Raw genomic sequence first — 21809 nt, forward strand, 5'->3', positions numbered from 1 at the left:
ACCAGGTTGCTTAGGGCTATGTCCAGTCAGCTAATGAATAACCTCTAAGGATGCAGATTCCACAGCATCTCTGAATAATCTCATTTATTGCTTAATCATCCCCATAGTGAGCTTTTTCTTTCTATTTAGTCAGAACCGTATCTGTTTCAGTTTGATGGTAGCCTCTCATTGTTCTGCTGTACACCTTTTTAACAAGACTGGTTCCAATTTCTCTGTAGTCACCTCCTAGGTACTGGAAAAGTATTAAGTCCCACAGAGCCATTTCTTCTTTAGCCTGAGCAAACAGTTACCTCAGAAGGATATCTGTTCCAGTCCCAGCCTTCTTGGTGGTAGCTCTCTGCTGAATATGGGCAAGTTTATCAACATGTGTCTTGTACCAAAGCTGAATGAGCTGGAGGAGGAGACAGAACATGCCCTCCAGGTGATGTGCAGTAAGGGCCAAGTCAAAGGCACTGATCCCTTCCCTCAGACTGGGTTTGCTGGGTTGCTGCTACAGCCCAGTGTGCTGCTGGCACTCAGTGCTGCCACACCACACTGCTGGTTCATGTTTAGCCTACTGTCAACGAGGTTGTGCAAAGCAGATCTGTAATCCAGTATGGACCAGAGTATTGGTCCTTCCTGTGTCAGGGACCTTGCATTTGTCTTTGCTGAATTTTGTGTGGTTCCTGTCAGCCTGTACTTACAACATAGATGGGTCCCGCTGGATGGCAGCCCATTTCTTTCAATGTGCGTTATCCTTTCTACTGTGCTCCCCTCCACCAGGGCATTCTTCCCAGCTTGGTGTCACCCACAACCTCCATAAGGATGCTCCTCTGTCTCCTCCTCCAGAACTGATAAGGTACTGAAATAAGGAGGTCCTGGATTGCCTTAGAAATTCTACCCCAAACCAGAACTGCATGAGATACTGCAGTAGGGCTGTGAAATTGTGGATTTGTTACACCCTGGTTTTAATTTGTGGGAAGATGTATTTAAAACCCATTTGAAAGGCGTGAAGCCTGTATAAAATTAGGAAGAGAGGGAATCCAGCTTCTCTTTCTGCAGTTCAGATTTTTACACCTGAAATAGCAGTATACTCTATACCAATAGTGTTATACAATGATTTTATCAAAGCAATACAAGATGAGGGCCTCTGCTAAATAATGTGTAAATCCTGATTTGACAACAAATGTGGCCAATGTGTGTTCTTTAGGTTGAGAAAGTGTTTAGAGGTTACTGCTTAGTTGTATAATTTCTGTTCATAAAGGTTGAATTCAAATTAAATGCTCATCAATACAGGTGCAATTTTCTAATATGTATTGATGCATCTCTGATTTGATTTAAAAACAAGCTACAAGGAAGTGTATCGCCTATCTTGAAGTATAGGAACGGTTATGTAATCATAAAGGGTTGAAAAAACAGGTTTAAATATAGCTACCTGAACTGTAGAAAAATACAACATAGAGTATTCCCACCTGGGAATGCTGCTGACTGGTGCTGGAAAGCTGAATGAGCAGACAGAGATAAAAATATTAATTAAAAAAACCCCAAACAGTTTCAACAAAAAAAATTATACCCGCCATAAAGTGTACTAAGCTGATTTCAGTTTTTAAATTATGTTATTCTGATCTACAAATGTCCGCCACTTCTGTTTGTTGCACGTTTGAGAGGTGATATCTAGCTCTTGCATAAAGCTAGGTAAGTTTTTGCTTTCATACCAGTAATGCTAAATGGTCCCTCACAGAATGCACATGGGGTTGTTGTTATTCTAATAGTATAGCTTTGTTATGAATAAAATAATTTTCTTGAGATGAAATGCTACTCCGCTGATTAAATGCTTAAACACATTCTTGCTGGTTGCAAATCACCATCAATACTTAAATGTGGTTGGTAGTTTAACTAGATCATTGTACAGAGACCAAATGTGTAGTTTTCATCTCTGATACACATAATTATTCTAGAAGACAAAAAAAGAAAATGCTTTTCCCTTTTTTCCCCCTGTAAATTGCACCTAGTACTTCTATGTCAGTCCATTTGAGAGTTTCATAATGAAATATGCAGTGAATTCAGATATGCTTGCTCCTTTCCATTCCTCTTAGCTCTGTAATGGGGTTTTAACGCTTTTCTTAAAAACATTTTACTGCTGAGAAAGCTTCAGCCAGGGCCAAAATAGCTGGAATATTTTTTTTTTTTAAAGCATAAGCATGTTTTTTCTTTTGTCTGTCTGTCTTGTGCAACCTTCAGTTCTGAGCACTGAAGCACAGGTTAAGATTTGTATTCTTCTTATCTGTTTCTTCTTGTGATACGGGTTTTTTTCCCACTAAACTGAATCAAGGGTTCTCATTGTGGATGGGCTTTTCTATATTTGACCAAATACTGGTTCTCCCATCTTCCTTACTTTTCAGTAACATGTTTCAGTAAACTAAATGTTTTTGTTATTGTGTTTTCCCATAAGTAGCTTTCATATTCTTACAGCTTCATACATGGCCAAGCACATGTGACATTCTTCTTTCTTAACTTTGTCAACTTTTCACACCAAAGATATGTCTTCCACTAATGGAAATACCAGAAGTACAGCAAGAATGGACAAAAGTGTACTACTTACATTTCAGCAACTGTTGTTTGTTTTTCCTACTGCAAAGACTCCATTTTTGATAAATATGTTGAGATTTCCTCTTCAGAGTTTGTTTCTGTGATGGCATGCTCTTTTTTAAACTGTCAAAGTAAATAGGAGAAACTTTGACTTGTAGATATTTCCTTCTGATGTAGTTATTATTCAAATTGTAGTTTTCAGGAAATGACAAGCTCAGTATTTACATACTGGTCTAAAAATCCTGATTATTCTGTTGATGGAATGCTGAGAAAGTCCCTGAATTCCTTTGCCCATTTATAAATGGCTTTTGGTCAGGCTTCATCCAGAACCAGTTACTTCTTCATCTTTAGTTGCCTCTGTAGAGGTGCTTATTGCAGAGCTGCTGTGCATACACTTCAGCAAAATCCAAAAACACTGCTTTCTTTCCCCAGCACAAGGATTACTGACCTGTTCCACAGCCCAGGTAATCCTTGCATTAGAAGAAGATTTGCTGTCAAATGGATGCTGGAAATTTCTACAAGAAATAACCTGCACATACCTGGTATCAGTTTCCAGAAAGAAGGGAGATAAACTTTCAGCTCAGAATCATTTTACTCAGCTCCCTGTCACTTGATACTGTCCTGAACACCCTGTCTAAAGGCTTATCTGTCAGAAACAGAGTGGAGGTAAATTTCAAATAACTCGCTCCTAATTTGTTTTGGAGATTATTTGTATTCAATAATACTAGTAAGGCTATCATGACATCTAGTGGATGGTAAGAGATGTTGGGGAAGGTTTAAAAAGCACTTAAAAATCTAAAATGTGGAAATCCAAAAGACTAAAAAGAAAAGTCATGGCAAGGAGAGAGAAAAGAGCAGAGGGAACCCTGGAATGCAGTTCAGGGTAATGTTTTATGACTCTTGTTCAATCTGTAGATACCTGTTTTTCCAAGGGAGCATGCTTTCTTTGACTGTTGAAAATTTTGATTGAAGTTAATACAGCTCTCAAAACTGTGGTCTTAATGGGACTGCTGTAACCCATGCAGGCCTCATAGAGAATTAGGGGAGATTTGTTAGTTTCTGCCTAGATCCATTGTCCGTGTGCATCCTGCCACTCACCACTTGTTTAGAAGAATCGGTGCTCTTGTATTCCAAGTGGGAAACCTATACTTTAAACAAGTCAGGTACTGCTTCACATGAGCATGTGGATAATATGATAGTCTGGATTCACTGCAGGCCTCAGAAGGCCAACTACTGAGGGTGCTTCCCCTGGTTTCATGCTTTCTACTTCTCAACAAGGAATCCCTCTTGTTCTGGGCTCCCTATTCTCTGCAGAGATGTGATCCTGATGATGAGTTGGTGCATTTGTTCTGTCCACGTTGGTCATTGGAGTGTTGTCTGAAGCTTGGTCTTGAAAACAAATTGAAACCATTCAGCTGTTTGTTATGAGCCTTTGGTTTTGGTGAGCCTGTTCATCCCAGACTGTGCCTTCTTCATTATTTTACTCTTTGTTTAAAAGATTCTGAATAAAATTGAGGAAATTCATTAAAGACCATTTACAATTAAGAGCTACTCAGTGAAACAGGCAAATAAAAGCAACAGAACAAATCAGTGTTTTCAAAGTATTTTCAATAGGACACAGTTGGAATACTAACAAGTGTGAGTTTGTTCTCTGTTTTATAATAAATGTCTTGCTGGACTTCATCTCTCTTTTGATTCCTTCTTAATTTTTTTCTCCCATGGTGTTGTGTTTAGTTCAGTTAAAAATATATATCTACACTAATGTTTGAAGTTGATATTTTAATGTACAAAGAAACCTGTCTACCTGATCCTAACTTCTAATTGATATTTAATGTCATGAGTTTTTGTTTGGCAGTAAAAGTGGAGGAGATGGAAAGGCTTTTAATTTTATTTGTTAATAGATGAAAAGAACATCTTAGTTAAATTCTTAGTATTGTACACAAGTAAAAAGTTTAATTTGACATTTGGAAGTTCACACTTCCAAAACTAGTAAATAGAAATCTAAGCCAAATCCAACAGTAATACCATCCCCAAAACAAAATTTCAATCCTATATTTATATTAAAGCTAAGATTAAGACTTTGGCAAGCATCTAGTTTTAAAACACTTCCCTTAACTTTTTGCTCTGTACTTGCTTAAGTGGCTTTTGGTTCAAAACCAATGAAAACAGTGAACACTGGAATGAATGAGAGAGAACTGATCAAGTGGGGCAAAATTTGTTTGAGATTCAGCAGATGATTGAAATTCTTGATTAAGGGCAGTGATACTTCTGTGCTCCAGGAGAAATTAGTTAAGGTGTGTCTATAATTAAAATCCTGACAGCATTATGACGAATGAATGAAGCTCTAGTCACTTTGCAAAACCTTTAAAAATGATCAGGGCATTCAAATGCACTTGTATTTCCCCTGACTGTTGAACTTGCACTTTGTTGGATTAAAAGAGTGTATTCTAAAATCCAAACAGATACAAATTTTCAAAATACCTAGGCCAACCCATGCCATTCTGTGATTTTGCCTAGAAGTGTGATAGATTCCTAGAGCTGGAAAAGAGAAAAACTCCATCTTTTTAAAGCAACAGGATAAGTTTCCCACCCTCTGGCATCCTGGAGATAGCACCTTCCCTTTGGGGTTGCTCCAAAACCAGGAGGAAATCAGGACCAATTAGATCCCAGAGATTATTAAAGAATTCAGAATGCCTTGTATATACTTCTTTTTCCTCATCAGAAAACTGTTGAGTTTTGAGATAGGGAAAGGACTCTAAATGCTGCTTTTTCTTACCAGTCAGAGAATGCAAACTTTGATGTAGCTCTCTGGTTCCTAGCGTGTCACAAGCCTCGAGCCAAGTACAAAACGTTGTAGTAGCAAACAGCTGCTTTCCAAATCTCTGTGGAGTCATCTGCCACGTAAGCACTGCACAGGCAGAGACTGTACATCTGCTGACAAATCAGTCCTTCTCTTCAAAGACCTATCTCGAGGGACAGTTTTAGGGTTGTTGTTGCCATTATTAGCTGGATAAAATGGGTTTATGCTAAAGGTCCCTTTGGCTTCTGTGCTAGGCACTTCAGAAACTCATTTCCTTTACTGATGTCTGATGGGTGCACATAGGATTTGTTCTTCAGAAAGGTAAGCAGCATCTCTGGGAGGTCATTCTTAAAATGAAGCAAAGACTGTATAGCAATCTAGATCTACTTTGATAAAACAGATAAAGTAGGAGCTTTCCCAGTTAGGGTCTCAGGTTTTACACAAGAATTCCTGTTTGCCAGCAGTGTTTTGAAAATTCAGTAAATCATATAGCCAAGTCAGATTGTGACAAAATATGACATTGAAATGTCAGTGAGGGAAAAGTGTTACATAACTGATCTTTGGGTGATATGAAGACTGATGCTGAAATTAAGTGTCAAGCCTCTCTAATCTTGTTGAAAGTAATTTTAATTCAGAGAAACCATAAAACAGGAGAACTTCCATGCATTCAGTTAGTTAATGTCCTGTAGGAAACAATGTAACTGAATGAAAATGTAAAATGTCACTGGTGCAGTAAACGTCCTTCTTGAGGAAAATGACACCATTTCATCACCAAGAATGGCCCCTGTGACAGCTGTGACGGGAGCACAAACAACTGTTCATTACAACAAGCAAACACAAAGCTTGAATAGCATCTAATCAGTAAATCTGTTCTTTACTGTAACACACATTTGCCCAACTAAACTGAAAACTCAGCTCTTCTAGGAGAGATGTGGAAAGAGCTGAGAATTCCAGTCTTGTTCCATGTATTGTTTGCAAAGTCTTTCAGTCCTGCTGAGCAGCCTGCAATGATCAGTGAGTTCTAAAGATGCTGCATATAAAGATGCACGTTCTCTGCTGCATCTCTGCTCCTCCTCTGAGTCATGATGAAGCTTTCTTGGTTGCATCTGAGGCTTAACTTTGCATATGCTGAGGGTGGAGGATTTTGCAGTCTAATTTTTCTACTGAAAAATTAGACTGCAAAATCAAGTGAAATCAGGTTAGCTAATACATATATACGAAGTACAAGTGTGTTTTCAGAAGTTTCTGTACTTTGAAGAAGTAAATTAATTCACTTGTACACCCCATATGTTTCGAAGAGAATTGAGCAAAGGTTTCTTATACCACAGTAACATCACAAATGAAATCTTGAATTCCAACCTGTAGAAATAGAGTGATAGTTAAACCCACCTGCTTCCTTGTTTTTTAATCATCACTTTTCCCCATCATAGATAAACAGGCAGTAATAATTATGCCTGCATTCTTTTTGGTTCTTAATAGTTTCTTTATCCAGAACATGGATGAACCTTGCTATGGAAGTACTCATAACAATGTCTGGAATTTTAATAATATTTCTTAACACTTAAACCAGTGCTATTTTGGAGTACTGCATTCTGAATGTGTTCTATATACTTTTGAATATGTAGCTACATCTGATTGAATTGGTGCACATTTTGCTGGAATGAGCCCCCATTCCAATTGACTAGCCTATATTATTTTATTTTTACTTGGAGCTTCTCTTCATTGTAGTGCAATGAGAACCTTTCTGCTTCAGATGAAAAATCGAAGTATTTCTTAATTGTACCACAGTGCTGAATAGATGCATCCACCAATATAAAGTCCCAAATGTTCTGGAAAGTGAACATTTTTTAGCAGGAGTTCATTCCTGTTCATAACAGCTTCCCCTCTAAATAAACCAAACAGATTGGAAAGGAAGCACAGAAAAATTGTTCAGAGCAGCAGTGTCAAAGTCCGATGTTGGAATCAGAGCTGTTAGCTGCTGCTCTCTTGCCTTGTTTGCTGGAGTATGATGCCTCCTAGTGTTCCACTCTTGCATAGATTAATGTTTATAACTCTTACAATTTTAATAAGTTCATTTTAGATATTTCACAATAATGTGTTTTATTTTGTGCCTTTTTTGTAGATTTTTGAGACTCAACAACAATTTCTGTTTTTATTTTGGCAAAGTGTTATCTAATAGTTCCCACCTACAGGCTTTCAGGCTGGTGTCAAAATACCTGCTGTCTCCTGGAGAAAGCAATCTTCTTCACCAGCCTGTGACAGAAGGGGAAAGTGGTCATGCTGGATTTGAAATTGCTCTCACTTCATTTCTGATGACTCTGTTCTGTGCATGTGTTTGTGCTTATCTGCATCTTTCATATATATAAACACACAGGCATTTTAATATACATATGAATTATCTATATTATTTGTATGATCAATAATAGTTCACAGAGCATTTTCTTGGCATATGGGAAGAATATGTTGGGGTTTTTTTCTTTTCATTACTAATCACTACTAGTTTAAGTGCTACATTAAGTCATTTTATTGCTGGAGACTTTCAGGAAAAGTCTTTTATGTTTTGAATTTTAAGAAAGATAAAAGTAGTATTTTAATAGAAATGTCTTCATTAATTATTAAGCTAATTTTCTGCCTTTCAACAGTGAAAATTTATCTTTAATATGATGAACTTAATATGCTTGTGATATTTGAGACACAGCTGATTGTTGATTGTGGCCTTATATAACATCTGCTAATGTACTTAATGATTTCTTCCCAACATTTTTTTGCCATAAAGGAGAAGAGAAAACAAGCGGATAACTTCAAAAATGTGTTGTATGTGTCTATATAGTAACATTATATTAAAGAGATAGTGCTGTACTGTATGTCAGAAACATAACATGGTAAACCATATCATCCTGTTCTGTGTTCAGTAGCTTATAGACTAAGTCAAAGCAACATATTCATATTTTTTCCAGATGCCTTTCAATTTATTTTTCTCTGATCAAATTATAATTAATGTTCTATGTTTACCCTTCCTTCCTTATCCCTTTTTCTTTTACTTAGTTGATTTCTGAATGTTTCCCTTTATTCCTGTGATCTTTCCTTCATAGCGGCACTGTCTCGGTGAAGCTTTGCATAAATCTATCAGCAATGTAAGTGATTTGCACTTACAGCTCGTGAACAGGGCATGCTTGCACTAATCAACCTGCATATCCTGCAGTACTGCTTTACAGCTTAAGCCCATGAAATGGGAGATGTGGTAATTAAAACTTGGGACGAGACCATGTGCTGCTATCAAAGCTTGTGTAGTGCATCCCCTCATCCGTGTGCCTGTGTGCGTGTCACTGGCATCGAGCACTGTGTACGTGGCCATAACATGAGCAGCGTCTTCATGTCATTGTTAATGCAAGCAAGCTTGTGGGCAGTGCAGATGTGTATTGCAGAGCTTTCTACAAAGCATGGGATTGATGCTCTGTTATAGTTTGCACTTTTGCAGTGTAACTCGTAATTGTAGCCAAACTGTTTTTTCTATTTTTTTTTTTAAATTCTCACTAATGTTTTTAATGTGCTGAAAACCTGGGATAAAAGTATTGGAAGTTCAGAGAATGGTGTTTAGAGCTGTTTTCTGTTGAATCCTCACTACAGAGGTGTAAGGAAGGGGTAGTCCAAATACATACAAAAAGAGGCAATAGTGTTCTCAAAACATGCTCTTAAGGATATTGGTCTATGCACTGAATAATCAAAATAATATTTAAAATCACACACTCCTCTAAAAAGACTGATATTTTAAACTTCTTTTTGTACTTTTCAACATCAAAACAAATTATTAGAAGGGTAAACTAATCTGACTTGCTTGCTAGAATCATTTAATCCTCATTGTCCTTTATTTTCTGTATAGTCTATTGATGCAAACAGACATCTCCAGACATTGACTCATTTCAGGCTATGGTTTTGCAGTCACTTTAATCTGGTGGAAGGATGAGCTGCTCTTGCTCATTCCTGTTCTCTTCAAAGATGGCTTCCTGCCCAGATGTCAGACTTCTCTTTGTCATCTCAGTTAAAATGTTTTCTACATTTCCAAGACAGAAATGAAAACAAAATAGTTTTGCCTTGGTCCATGCTCAACATATGTATATGTTATATACTGATAATTGTCAGAATTTGGAACAGGAACTTAAGTGAGAGATAGATTTAACTTCAAGATAAAAATACATTTTTTCATGTTATTTTAATAAAAATTTGCCTAAGTTACCGTGGTTGACTTTATTCGACGGTTATCATGAAAGGCTTGTTAGAGTGTGATCTTTAAATTACCTGAGGTTCTGCAGGACTGGGCAGGACTTCCCCTAGAATTGTACCTCCTGGTGGCCAGGACAGGACAGTGGTGAGAAACCTGAGGGACAGAAATATGGTTGAAGGGACCACGTAAGAATGGACCAAATAAGAATGGGCTTACAGATGAAGAGAAGGACCAGGTAGGTATGAGGTTACAGAAAGGTGGGAAGGAGAGAAGGGCCCAGTAGTGAACATAGGATGAATTAGAGTAGATGGGAATATGAGTAGGCCAAAGTAAAGTTTAGGTAAAATAGCTTATTTTTTTTTTCCTGGAGAAGGATGACAACCCATGTTCCAGTATGAGAAGAAGATGCATATATGAAAATTCAAAGCTGGCCATGCTGGCAGGTGGATGGTACAAACTCACCACTTCAGTCGTGTGAGTTTCTAGGGGTGAAGAGAAAAATACAGTATATATTACATATAGATATTAAATAAATTTAATACCCACAATGATGGTAGATTATCAGTAGAGTTACACTGGTGCTAAAATTATTTTCTTTTATAGGTTGTTGATAAATAAGTAAGGAAGGAAACTTTGCAGCTTATAAAAGCTTATTCGGAATAGAACAGCTGTAAAAGGCCAAGGGACTTGGCAATAAAATATCAGATTAAGGCCAGTGTAGATAAATGCAAAATGATACACAAGGAAAGAAAAATTGTAACTTTTTCTGTAAAGTGATGAACCTTACCATAACCTGTTACAACTAGAAAATAGGTTTGGGGATGCTGATATATAATTCTATGAAAACATCACCTCAGTGCTCCTTAGGAGTCTCAAAAGTAAATAAAACTTTAGGAATATAGGAGAGAAACAGAGAACATAGCATGTAAAGCTATATAAATCACTACATAAAAACAGAGTTTACTCTCATGTCCAATAACTTGTGCTGCTTTGGACTCCTAATCTTAAAAAAGAAGTAGTAGAAAAGGGGTAAAAGTAGGAAAAATGTGATCATAGATATGAAATAACTTTCATACAAGGAGAAACTCATTAAGCCAAAGCAGTTCAGTATGGCAAAGTTTGTAAGGAGGGAAATGGGAGAGCTATAGAAACATGAGTAGAGTACAGCAAATGAAAAGGGAACTTCTTTTCACTCCTTTCCATTACAAATACTGAAGATCATCATGTTAAATTGGCATGTCTGCAGGAAACTTGATGCAGGATGTTATGGATACTAAAAGCTTTTATGGGCTCAAATGATGGTTGTTATTATTTCTTCTATAAATCTGCTCCAAAATACTTCTGGTTTAAGAAACATTGCTAGTTCCAGAGTCAAGCTCCCTACATTTATGCTTGGCCTTTTTTTTCCTGGAGTAATCCTGGTTGGCCCTTTCTGCAGGCAAAACCAGAGATCAGAAAAACTTTGGTCTTACACTACACAATCTTTATATGAAATTTGTATTTAATGTAGTTAGTAAATGGTTTTACAAAATGTAGTGTAGGCCTTTCCTACACTCCTTTAATAGTAGCTAATCTTTTTCAAAGGTATCTGAAGTAGAGTACTATTTATACAATGTGTGTTAAAGTTAGAGTGTATGTTCCCAGACACAAAGACCTTGTGAATCTGAAATACAACAAGCTATGCTTTTTCCATTTTTAATTAGTTTGATTTTTGTTTTCTTTTGCTTTACTTCTAATTTTTGTTTCTGTAGCTTTTTTCTTTAAGTGTGCTTAAGCTGTGTCCTTCTAAAAAAAAAACTTAACCCATGTGTTTGGCAGAAATGTTCATGCTAGAGGTTGTACTTGGTATGCTGCAATTAATTCTTTGCTAAGTGGTGGATTTAATGTTCTCTAACTCAATAACTTGATGTGCAATGTCGTTACGAAATTGACATAATTAATTTTAAGATATGCTGAATCAAATGACACTATCAGACTTTCATTTATAATTCCATATTATGCAATGCTCTGAGGCTTGAAAAGTATCCTTACTGATTCAGATTCTTTGTCACTTGGCAATTTTATTATCCTTCTTTTGAATCACTGTAGCAAAATTCTCTTTTGGTTAAATCTTGTTTCTAAAACTGGAGGATATCTCATGGCTATAAAGGGAATACAGGTTTAGTACTTTCAGTCTGAAAAGTTGCTATCTGATTTGGAGAACAAAGTATAATATTATGAAAAGGAAATGGGACTATAAAAGGAATATAGTGTACTATAATACTTGTTGGATGAAAAGCATCATTTGTAACATCAGGTATTTCTAAGAAAATGAGTTGTTTGTGACTCAGATTGTTAAGATCTTCAAAATAAGTATAAAAATCACTCTCATAGTCTTACTGAACTAACAGAAAAGTGTGTGATGGGAAATCCATCAAGTGTTAATTTTTTTTTTTTTTTTTTTTTTTTTTTTTTTGAGTGGTACTGTATCTTAATGAGAAACTGAACTAACAGAAAAGTGTGTGATGGGAAATCCATCAAGTGTTAATTTTTTTTTGTTTTTTTGTTGAGTGGTACTGTTTCTTAATGAGAACCACTAGTAAGGTGGGACCACAGAATACAAAAATATATAAAAACCAATGTAGATGTCACAGGTTGTCCTCCCCCGTGCACTATTGTCACAGGTTGTCCCCCTTGCACTATTCCAAGTGCAAGATTATCCTTGCAGAATGGGTATTCCCCTGAAGAATAGTTTAACAATCAAGTGTTTGATTTCAGACCTTGATAGTGTCATTTTTATTATCTTTTATATAAAACCTAAATAATCTTTAATAATTTGGCCATTAAAAATTGTTTTACAGGTAGTGCTGCTGTATGAACTAACCAATATGATAATCCTTACAAAACCACTAAAATGTCACTATTATATCTCTGATTCTCTACATATAACGTTAACAACAGATTTAATGGATGGATGACATTGCTTGTCTGTCTTTTAGCTAATGCTCCTTCTCTAAAATTTCAAATGTTTTCTGCTTCTGAATGTCATCTTTACAGCTGATGTTGGTATTAATGACTAATGAATATTTGCTGTTCTGTTGTGGGTTAGATCTCCTTACTGAAGCAGAATCTGGAGATGCAGCTTTCCCAGTCACAGAGCTCTTTGCAACAGCTACAAGCCCAGTTCAGTCAGGAGCGGCAGAGACTGACTCAGGAGATTCAGGAATTAGAAGAAGAGCATCAGCAAAGGCATAAGTCACTTCAGGAAGCCCATATCCTTGCCTTTCAAAACATGGAAGAAACAAAAGAGCAAGAACAAAAGGCATGTTCATATGGTTACTCCAAATTCTGTAGAGCATATTGTCATTTTAGCATTTTGCATGCACAGTTTGAATTAGTAAAGAATCTGCATAACTACTAAATTTCCTTTTCAGCTGATGTATTGTAGTAATACTGTTATCCAGTTAAATCTGAACAAGACATATTGAAAATATTTTCTAATACTGACATTGTTTCATGTTTTACTTTATATACACATATAGCTGTGTGTATATATATGTAAAATTATTATCAGCACATGCATTTCTTTATGGTAGATTTGCATTGTTACCCTTAATATTATATTCGTGTTTTGATTTTGAGTAGGAATTTTCCATTATAGTGAAGTTTGCATGTATTTTCTGTCAATAGACTCCTTTGAAATATATTTTATATTTTCCTAATGTTAAAAATAGTGTTAGCTATGTTCTGTGACTTGCAAGATAATTTTCATACCCCACTCAAGATACTTCTAAAAACCTTGACAAAATCAGCTATAAATTGGAATTTTGGTAATGCATGGGATGTGAGGGGAGGTATTTTAAGGTTTTTTTGAGTTCAGCTCCAGAGTGTGCCTTTGCAATCAGTTTTCACACTATGTGCCCTGAACATCAGAAGATATGTACCAGGAATATTATGCTTCATACAACTCCATAGGGAGTAAACGTGGGTGTCCTTAGGGAGCAGAAGTCCCCAGATGTACGCACACTAAACCCATATATGAAACTGGACCTTATTACATTGCTTGCTTTTGTACATATATCCATGGATTGATTTGTTTTGCTTTTCCAGCTGTAAGCCAAACAGATTTGGTGCACAGATAATCTTGGTAACCATTAACCAGTGAGAAGAAAAAATATGTTAGGAGGATAAGAAAAATATTAGTAATACTAGAGTGTTTTTTTCCTAGAGTATGTCAATGCCTGCTTTTTGTTTCCAGTTGTTTATTGTGTAATGTTTTATAAATTCTTTAACTTGGTGTAGAACAAGTTGTGTCAATTTTGATTTCATAGGAATTAGAAGAACGTTTACAACAGAAGCACTCGGAAGAGCTTCATGCACTGAAAGAAACACATAAACAAGCCATGGAAGGCTTTAAATTGGAGATGGAACAGGAACTTCAGACTCTACGATTTGAGCTGGAGGATGAAGGAAAAGCTATGTTAGGTATACCATTTTCAAATTTGAAAATGGGTCCAAAACCATTATTTCTACTCATGCAAATATACATGCACACATGTGTGTGTGTATATTATAACACTATAGTGTCTCTCTGAGTCATTCAGTGTTGACCTAAGTGTTTCTCCTAGAATCACTGTAAGCTTTAATAAGTAAGCCTAGGCTCTTCACTTTGGAAATACCTCACCCTTGAGGCCTTTGGGAAGGAGTAAGCAACCAAAGTTCCTGATGGAGAACTGGTGTTTTCAGAAAACAACAGGAATAAAATACAGGACAGTTACTTAGCTGATGTAAAGTGTGTTTTAGATCAGCAGCAATACCAGATGGAGCTGGACTGTTGCTACTAATTAATATAAGCATGTCCAATTTAAACTTCTTTCTTTGTTCATGGTAACCAGCTTCCTTGCGCTCAGAGCTCAACCACCAACATGCAGCAGCAATTGACCAGCTGAGGCACAACCATCAACAAGAATTGGTAGCTGCCAAAATGGAGCTTGAAAGAAGCATAGAACTTGGCAGGCGACAGGTAGGAGGCATGGCCGGCAACTGGCTGTAAAATGGAATGGTCAGTATTAATTTTTCCCTTTGCTGGAGGCAAGAACTGTTGTGAACAAATAAACAAACATGTAATGCTTCAAAATCATCCAACAGCAGCAGCTAATGCGTTCCTATCAGTTTCTTAAACTTCCTTGCTTAGATTTTCCTGCCTTCTAAAACCTCATTCAAAGCCTAGAAAAGGCTCCCATATCCAGGTAGTTTCCTCTCAGAACTGCGCAGCCATCTGGGAGCACCTTGGCTTGCCGTGGGAGGCAAGTGCCCATTCTTGCAAAATTGTATTCATCCTCTGCTGCCAGCAGGAAGGAAAAAGCTGTTTCTCTTTGAAGCCTAAGAGATATGGCAAAAGAAGTGGTTGCTTTTAATCAAAGGATTGCTTCAAACTGAGGAAAAACCCCCACCAAAATCAAGTCCTCAAAGCCAGTATGAACTACCTTTTTCTTCAGTAGCAAATTGATTAATTCACCTTTTATCTTTCATTTTTCATTTTATACAGCATCACTTTTTCTGGTAGTAGCTGAAAATTCAAAGTTTAAGCTCTATTGAAAGGCAGACTCCTGGAAATAAGAGGACTGGAAAATTACCTCTTTATTTGCCTATATAATAAGCTTTTCAAGATTAATTTACTGATTCTCCAACACCAAGGAGGAGTCGTCGGTTTAGAAATATATTAACGGAGGAAACAGAGTTTATTAGACATAGCCTTTACACAAAACCAGAGACAGTCGAGCCCTTTTTTAGCTATTCCTTGCTGGTTTAACAGTGTGGGCGCCAGAGGCAAGAAACAAGGTGCTGTCATGCAGGATTTAGGAGGATATAGTTTCAGTCGTGTGTTGTTTAAGCCCAGAGTCTGGCACCTAAATGAGATGTCAGAAAAGTTCAAATTAGAAGAAATGTTATTTGATCCAACCAAGCAGGGTGTACTTTTTGCCTCAGTATAATGATCTGTTAAACACGAGCTTGGGTTGTACTTGAGGTTTCCTGTGTTAGAATGCTCATCAGTTCACAGGATCAAGCTTGAATGAGATGGAGAGTAGTCTGATCAGGATGATTATATTTGCTACTTCTTGAAATATTTATATGTCTAGATGTAAATTTTTCCTCTGCTTTTTATAACTTTAACATAGTCTTTATATAGGGAGATACATATTTATATTTAATTATCTACTCTTAAACATGGCCTAAGAAGTTGGTGCACTGTTTGTATTTGGTGCACACATTTGTATTTCCTCGAGGCATGAAGGCACAAAACACAATTGTATAAAACTACTTTGGAATAGCTGCTGTGCGAACTACATGGTCATTAAGTACTGAAACTAAGTGGAATAGATGGAAATAGAAAACTCTGAAAAAGTTGTTTTCATTACAATATTTCTAAATTAAGGAGGCTCATTATCAAAGTCCTTGGAATGAGCTCCAGCTGGGTTTCCCAGATATTAACTTCATTGGAATTTCTTATGCAAAAAAATACTTTTCTTGATTTATTGGACATAATATCAACGTAACATAAACTATTTAACACATATTCTGCTGTAAGATATTTATGACCTATGTATATATTGTAAGATAGGAGACTTGAGAATCAGCTTTTATTTGTGCAGGGCATACATCTTGAGCAATTTTCTCCTAATGAATAGGGCTGTAAGGGAGAAAAATGTTTCTCTGGATCATATGCTGATGAGGCAGAGAAAGTGAAATGCCCAGGCCATGGATCTTAGTGATACCTGTATTTTTTATTTGTATGTATGGACAAAAGGAAAATGTGATGAGGTACACCAATTTTAATAGGCAGTGATAATCATGGGTTTTAACTCTTCTTGCAAATGGAAATCATTTATTACATAACTTTGATTTCTTCTTTCTTTGTACTTGTACGGAATTAAAAAACCCTTTGCTTTGATTATAATTTGTGTCAGCATCAAAAACTGAAAAAATTGTCTGTTGGATGGAAAATTCTGCTCAGATTTCTTCTTCCAAAAGCAAGTATTGTAGGCATCACCTCTAAGAAACAAGTCCATCTAAAATACTTTTTGCTGCTTTTACTTATATCATAGGAAAAAGAATTTTTGTGCCGAATATCAGATCTACAAGATGAACTGAGGCACCGAGACCATCATATAGCTGAACTCGACAAAGAGATTCTGCATCTTCATGAAAATATAAGTGCATTGACGAAGGAATTAGAGTTTAAAGGGAAAGAAATTCTTAGAATACACAGTGAATCCAACCAACAGATCAGGTATGAATTTTTCCACTCTAAATTGAAGCCTGTATTGTTTCACTTACCATTTTACTTTAAAAAATTACTGTATGCAGTTTTAATCCTCTTAATCAAGTCATGTCATATCATTTAGTCTTCTTTTGTAAAGCTATGCCCTTTACTGGTAAAGTTAGTGTAATGCTGTGCAGTTAAGTGACTTTTCAGTGACACATTTTGGCATATTTTACTAGCAGTTCACTCAGGTGTTGGGTTTTTTTTCAAATTCATTATGTTTGTTTATTTTAAAAAGCATTAAAGGAGATGCATTTTCCATGAAATAAGCTAGAACATTGGAAACAGTAAGTAGTAGGCTTTGATGAATCAGTAATTCCTTCTGTGTTGTCTGATATTATGTAAGAGCCATTAGAAGCATGGCAGAAAATCATGATGAACAAAAAAGTGTGATTTTAGAATAACTCTTTTTTTAACAAAAACTAAATTAAACAGGATGCATGAGCAAGATTTAAGCAAGAAACATGAGAAAGAGCTGGATGTCTTGACAGCAGATCACATCAGAGAGAAACAAAGCATGCTGGCAGATTTTAATAAGACTCAAGAGCTGCTCAAGGAAATTAATTCAGCTTTACAAATTTCGTAAGTTTTGTTGCATTAAAAAGAATTGTATGTAGCTGCGTTTGAGTGAATAGTTTATTCTGGTGTCCATAAAGTCCTGAAGATACTATAGAGATGCAGAAGTACAAATACCTCAATAAAGTATGGGGGCTAACCTTACGTTCTTTAGGCAACACAATTTTATAATCTTTAGGGAAATGTAGTGAGGTAGGTTGTTAAGGGTTTGAGACCAAAAAAATTCAGATAGGAAAGATTAAATCTGTGCAGTTCCTAGAAAACCAGAGAATATTTCAAGTGGTTTCTTTCTCAAAATTTAATACATCTGTTTTGAGAACACAAGAATTTTTTCAACAAGTTTTTTAAAAGTACAGTAGTTACTACTAATAAGCAGTGAGATTGTAGCATGAGTGATGCAAACATTTTCAGATTTGGTAGCATAAAGAAAATTAGTGTGTGAAGTGGATTGTATGAGCATAACAATAACAGAAGACTGAATCAAAATGCCATCAGGCATTAGACCACCTAATGGTGGCTGAAGTGATGTAATAGTGTGTCACCAACCAGTGTTTTCCTGTCTTCACATCCTTCATTCTGTGTCTCTGTGGTGTTACCCATTTGGTCACAGTTTCTAGCTCAGGTTTCATAGCACATTGAGGGCTTCCTGCCACGAAGCTGTCACTAAGGGATTTGTATTTGCAGCATGGAAGATTTATGGCAGAGAGAAGAAATTTGTTCTAAGTTTTTGATAGGAAGCTTTTCTAAATAAGTATCAGTTATAAATGGACAGTGAAGCCAAAATGCATCTAGCTTTTTCTGGATAATGAGCCCTCAGAAATTGTATAAAATGGTATAATAAAATGGTTATAAAATTCTAGTTTTTAACCCCTTGTAATTGCCCACATGCATGCTCTAATGCCCTGATAAATGTGGTACCAAGCTTGCCATTCAGTAAATTAGGTGTAAGCTACCTCTTGTTTGCTGCATTTATCTTGTATGAGAAACAGGCCTATGAGCAGCCACACCAGAACTGTTTTGGAAGTGTTTTCCCTAAATTTTTTCTGTATTTTTCTGCATGAAGCTGTTTTTCTGAATTTAGCTGATTTTCTACTCTTCCCTTTTGCTCAATTTAGAGCTTTGAGGAAGCAGCCACTGGCCTAAAATCAGCAAGCATCATCCAGGGTGCCCTGACCTGGCCTTCAGTGTGTTATTTCTCTGTTCACACTAAAGCAAGAAGCTGTCCAAAGAGGAAACTATGTAGAAAAGCAAACAAATTTAAAAAAAAAACAAAAACAAGCAAAACCAAAACCAAACCAAAAAAGCCCCCCAAACCAGAGCAAAACCCAAAAACCCAAACACATCCCCCCCACTAACCCAGAGAAGTTTTATGCACCTGTTTCTCAAATAACTGTTCCCAGGTTCAGCCTCAGCTAAAGCACAGCCTCATGAATGTTTGTGAAACGGAGAATGTGTCTTGGAATACTTGAGAGTAGGTGTCATTAATTAGGCTCTACAGCTAAAATCTTAAAATTACAAATTATCTGTTTGAAACAGAAAAAAAACCCAGTTCTCTGAAATACCTGAAAATAAAATGTAGCTGTGTGTAACTATCTGCTATACTCTGGGGATCTATGTACAGTAGCTTAACCCAGCATAAAAAGTGTGCACAGAAATTAAGCCAGCTGAGGCTATTTCTGTTCTGCTGAGTCAGATGTCTTCTCTGCAAGTAAAAACAATCATGTTGTTCTCATTCATATTGTTTTATGTAATTACATTATATAATCTCCTCAGAATATGTACAGGTTATTTGAAGGTTATAAAATTATCAATATAATTTAATATTAACTGCTTTTTCAGCTGCAAATCAAGGTAAAAGCTCATAGTTGCTTTTGAAGAGAAAATATTTATCTGAAGTGAAAAAAGTGCTTCCAGGTGTCTACAGTTTATTTAATTCTTGTGGAATTAGGCTTGACCTGATGTAGATTCTATTTAATTCACAGATTTTCCTCAGAGTTTGAGATTTCGTTTATTTTTTTTTCACAAAGTTTGTTAAATTTCCTGAATCTGTTCTGATGCTTGGTTCATTAATCTGCATGAGGGCTGAATATGTGAAAGACATATTTTAGTACCTTCCTTTGAAACTATATTTACCATCATGAGCATGTTATTAGTTTAAAGGAGACACAATAATTTGAAACTGTCATGTCTTCAAAACTTGCTCTTTAAGTAAAAGTGATATTTATGCAGTTATTTGTACAATTTCTCTCTCGGTTGGCTTATTTCACTTCTCTCCTTTAATGCTTTCCCACCAGGCATTTCAAATTTCCTCTTAGGGGTTTTTTTTTCTCCAGATGTTTATCAGTTGTTACATTAGATATCCTAATATCCAAGTGTTATTCCTTTTGTTTTGCAGCTCATTCCTTTATTTCATCTCTAACGTACTAAGTAGCTTTTTTGTGGAGAGGAGTTAGTTACCAATTAATCTCCAGTGTTCTTGGGTATCTTCTGTTCCACATGAACTGAGGAAGACGCTGTGCTTTTGAATGCCTTATTTTTAGCCTGACTTACAAGTGGCCCTTTTCAAAAATGCAGTAGTGCATGCACAGAAAGGATCTTAAGTTTTTAGAATGTTCCCTAGATTATTTGCTGCTGGAGCAAAAGTTACGGTTATTGGAGCTTTTTTGTTTATTTTGTTTCTTAACTGTCTAAATTGGAAGGAGAACATAGAAATTCATTTCCTTCAAGGTGGTAAGAAAGTCGTCCTGTTTTTACTCCCTGAACTCTCTTTTGTACTTTTCAAAAATGTGACTATTCACTCATCATTTAACACTGGATCAGGCTAAAGGGGATATTCTTCTTTTCTATAAAGTTTAGAAGAAATGGAAGAAAAATACAAAAACAGAGAATCAAGACCAGAAGACTTGCAGCTTATCTCAGAACTGAAAGACCTAATTGCAGAGCGGGACCAACTCATAAAGAAATTGATTGTAAGACTTCTATGCTCTCTTGGTGTAATATCTTGACAAATACAAAAGTTAATCTGATTCAAAGTGTTTGAAATGTATTTAAAGAACCAATCCTCCTAGCATGTTATTCATATTCTTTGACACATTATTCCTTTGGTTTCAGTGACTCATAATAGTAAAACTAATTAGATACAGAACGTTTCCCAAAAATCAAACATAATACATTATTACAAGAAGTATTTTGGTACATCCTTTATCAGATGTCTCCTGCCTCCAATCCTGGGACAAGGCAGCCATGTAAGCCATATAAGAATTAGTTTCTTCTGTGAGGCCTCTAAGATCAAGATCCTGACCCACTGAGCTTCCCAAATTCAGGCACAACCCTGGCTTGGGTTAGTCTGATTAGATCCCAATTAAGAAGCAAGAAGGAATGAGGAAATCAAAATTGAGTTAATATCAGAATTTAACTATAGTGAGTATTTTGCATAATCTGCTAGACTGTGTTCACACTCAGGACCACAGAACTACATAAATAGAAATTATTTAGATCATTCTGTATAATAATACATAAACATGAAATGCAATTTTTATAATTGTCAGTTCATTTTAAAATGTAATCATAAATTCATTTGAGACCATTTTTGAGGCAGATTTGGCCACTAACTGATTGAAAATGCATAAAAAGGAGTTTCTATCTGTTGTTCTTTTTAGGAGGACAAAAAGTTCTATCAGCTGGAGCTAGTAAACAGGGAGACTAACTACAACAAAATGTTTAATGCAAGCCCTAATGTTGGTGTTATTAATCCATTGGTGAAGGTATGTTCCATGGACTTCATTGCTAAAGTAAAGAAAAAGAAATCTAAAGATATATTAAAAAGAAAATATATATGTCTATGTGTGTGTGTGCCTGCATCTATACATAAATCACTCTTAACAGACATGTTCAAAACAAGGAACGTAGTTTTCCATTTGTCTACTTATTTTTGTGTAGGTTTGTTTCTTTTGTGTTGTTGAGAGACCACTGATGCTGTTGCCCTGGTTTGCTTGGCGTGTGTGACATAAAACACAGGTCCTTATCACAACACTGCAAATTTAAAATGGAAGAGTGACAGAAAATAGAGGGCAGAACTGTATCATGCAACAGAGAGCAGTGACACCCCTAACTGGTTTTGGTTTTGTAATTTTTCTTGGTTATGGGAAGTGCAAGGGCACTTAGCAGTTTTTGGGAAGCACTCAGGGTGGAAGAGCATTAGAAAGACAGGGAGAAGGGACAGTAAAAGGAAGGGAATAACGGTAAAAAGGGGAAGGGGAAGCACATATGAAGGGCAGGGAATGTGTCTGAAGGGGGAAAGATAGAGTAAGATTGGAGAAGTGGAATGGCAAACCAGTATG

General features: G+C 36.2%; 1 protein-coding gene across 11 annotated transcripts in view; it reads left to right on the forward strand.

Annotated features, from left to right (window-relative positions):
- Nucleotides 1-21809, forward strand: part of FAM184A (family with sequence similarity 184 member A) — a 74100-nt gene that overhangs the window by 45624 nt on the left and 6667 nt on the right. For 2 of the 11 annotated variants that reach the window (XM_039731587.1, XM_039731592.1), the window contains exons 10-17: nucleotides 8461-8502; nucleotides 12679-12891; nucleotides 13901-14054; nucleotides 14465-14592; nucleotides 16676-16860; nucleotides 17329-17475; nucleotides 20321-20438; nucleotides 21129-21233. In XM_039731587.1, the coding sequence (XP_039587521.1) occupies nucleotides 8461-8502; nucleotides 12679-12891; nucleotides 13901-14054; nucleotides 14465-14592; nucleotides 16676-16860; nucleotides 17329-17475; nucleotides 20321-20438; nucleotides 21129-21233 (1092 nt within the window). The remainder of the gene's footprint in view (nucleotides 1-8460; nucleotides 8503-12678; nucleotides 12892-13900; nucleotides 14055-14464; nucleotides 14593-16675; nucleotides 16861-17328; nucleotides 17476-20320; nucleotides 20439-21128; nucleotides 21234-21809) is intronic. The other 9 variants (XM_039731589.1, XM_039731595.1, XM_039731594.1 and 6 more) reach the window with 7 other exon arrangements.

Source organism: Passer montanus, unplaced genomic scaffold (assembly GCF_014805655.1).
Source record: "Passer montanus isolate IOZ18808 unplaced genomic scaffold, ASM1480565v1 scaffold79, whole genome shotgun sequence".
NCBI lineage: Eukaryota > Metazoa > Chordata > Aves > Passeriformes > Passeridae > Passer > Passer montanus.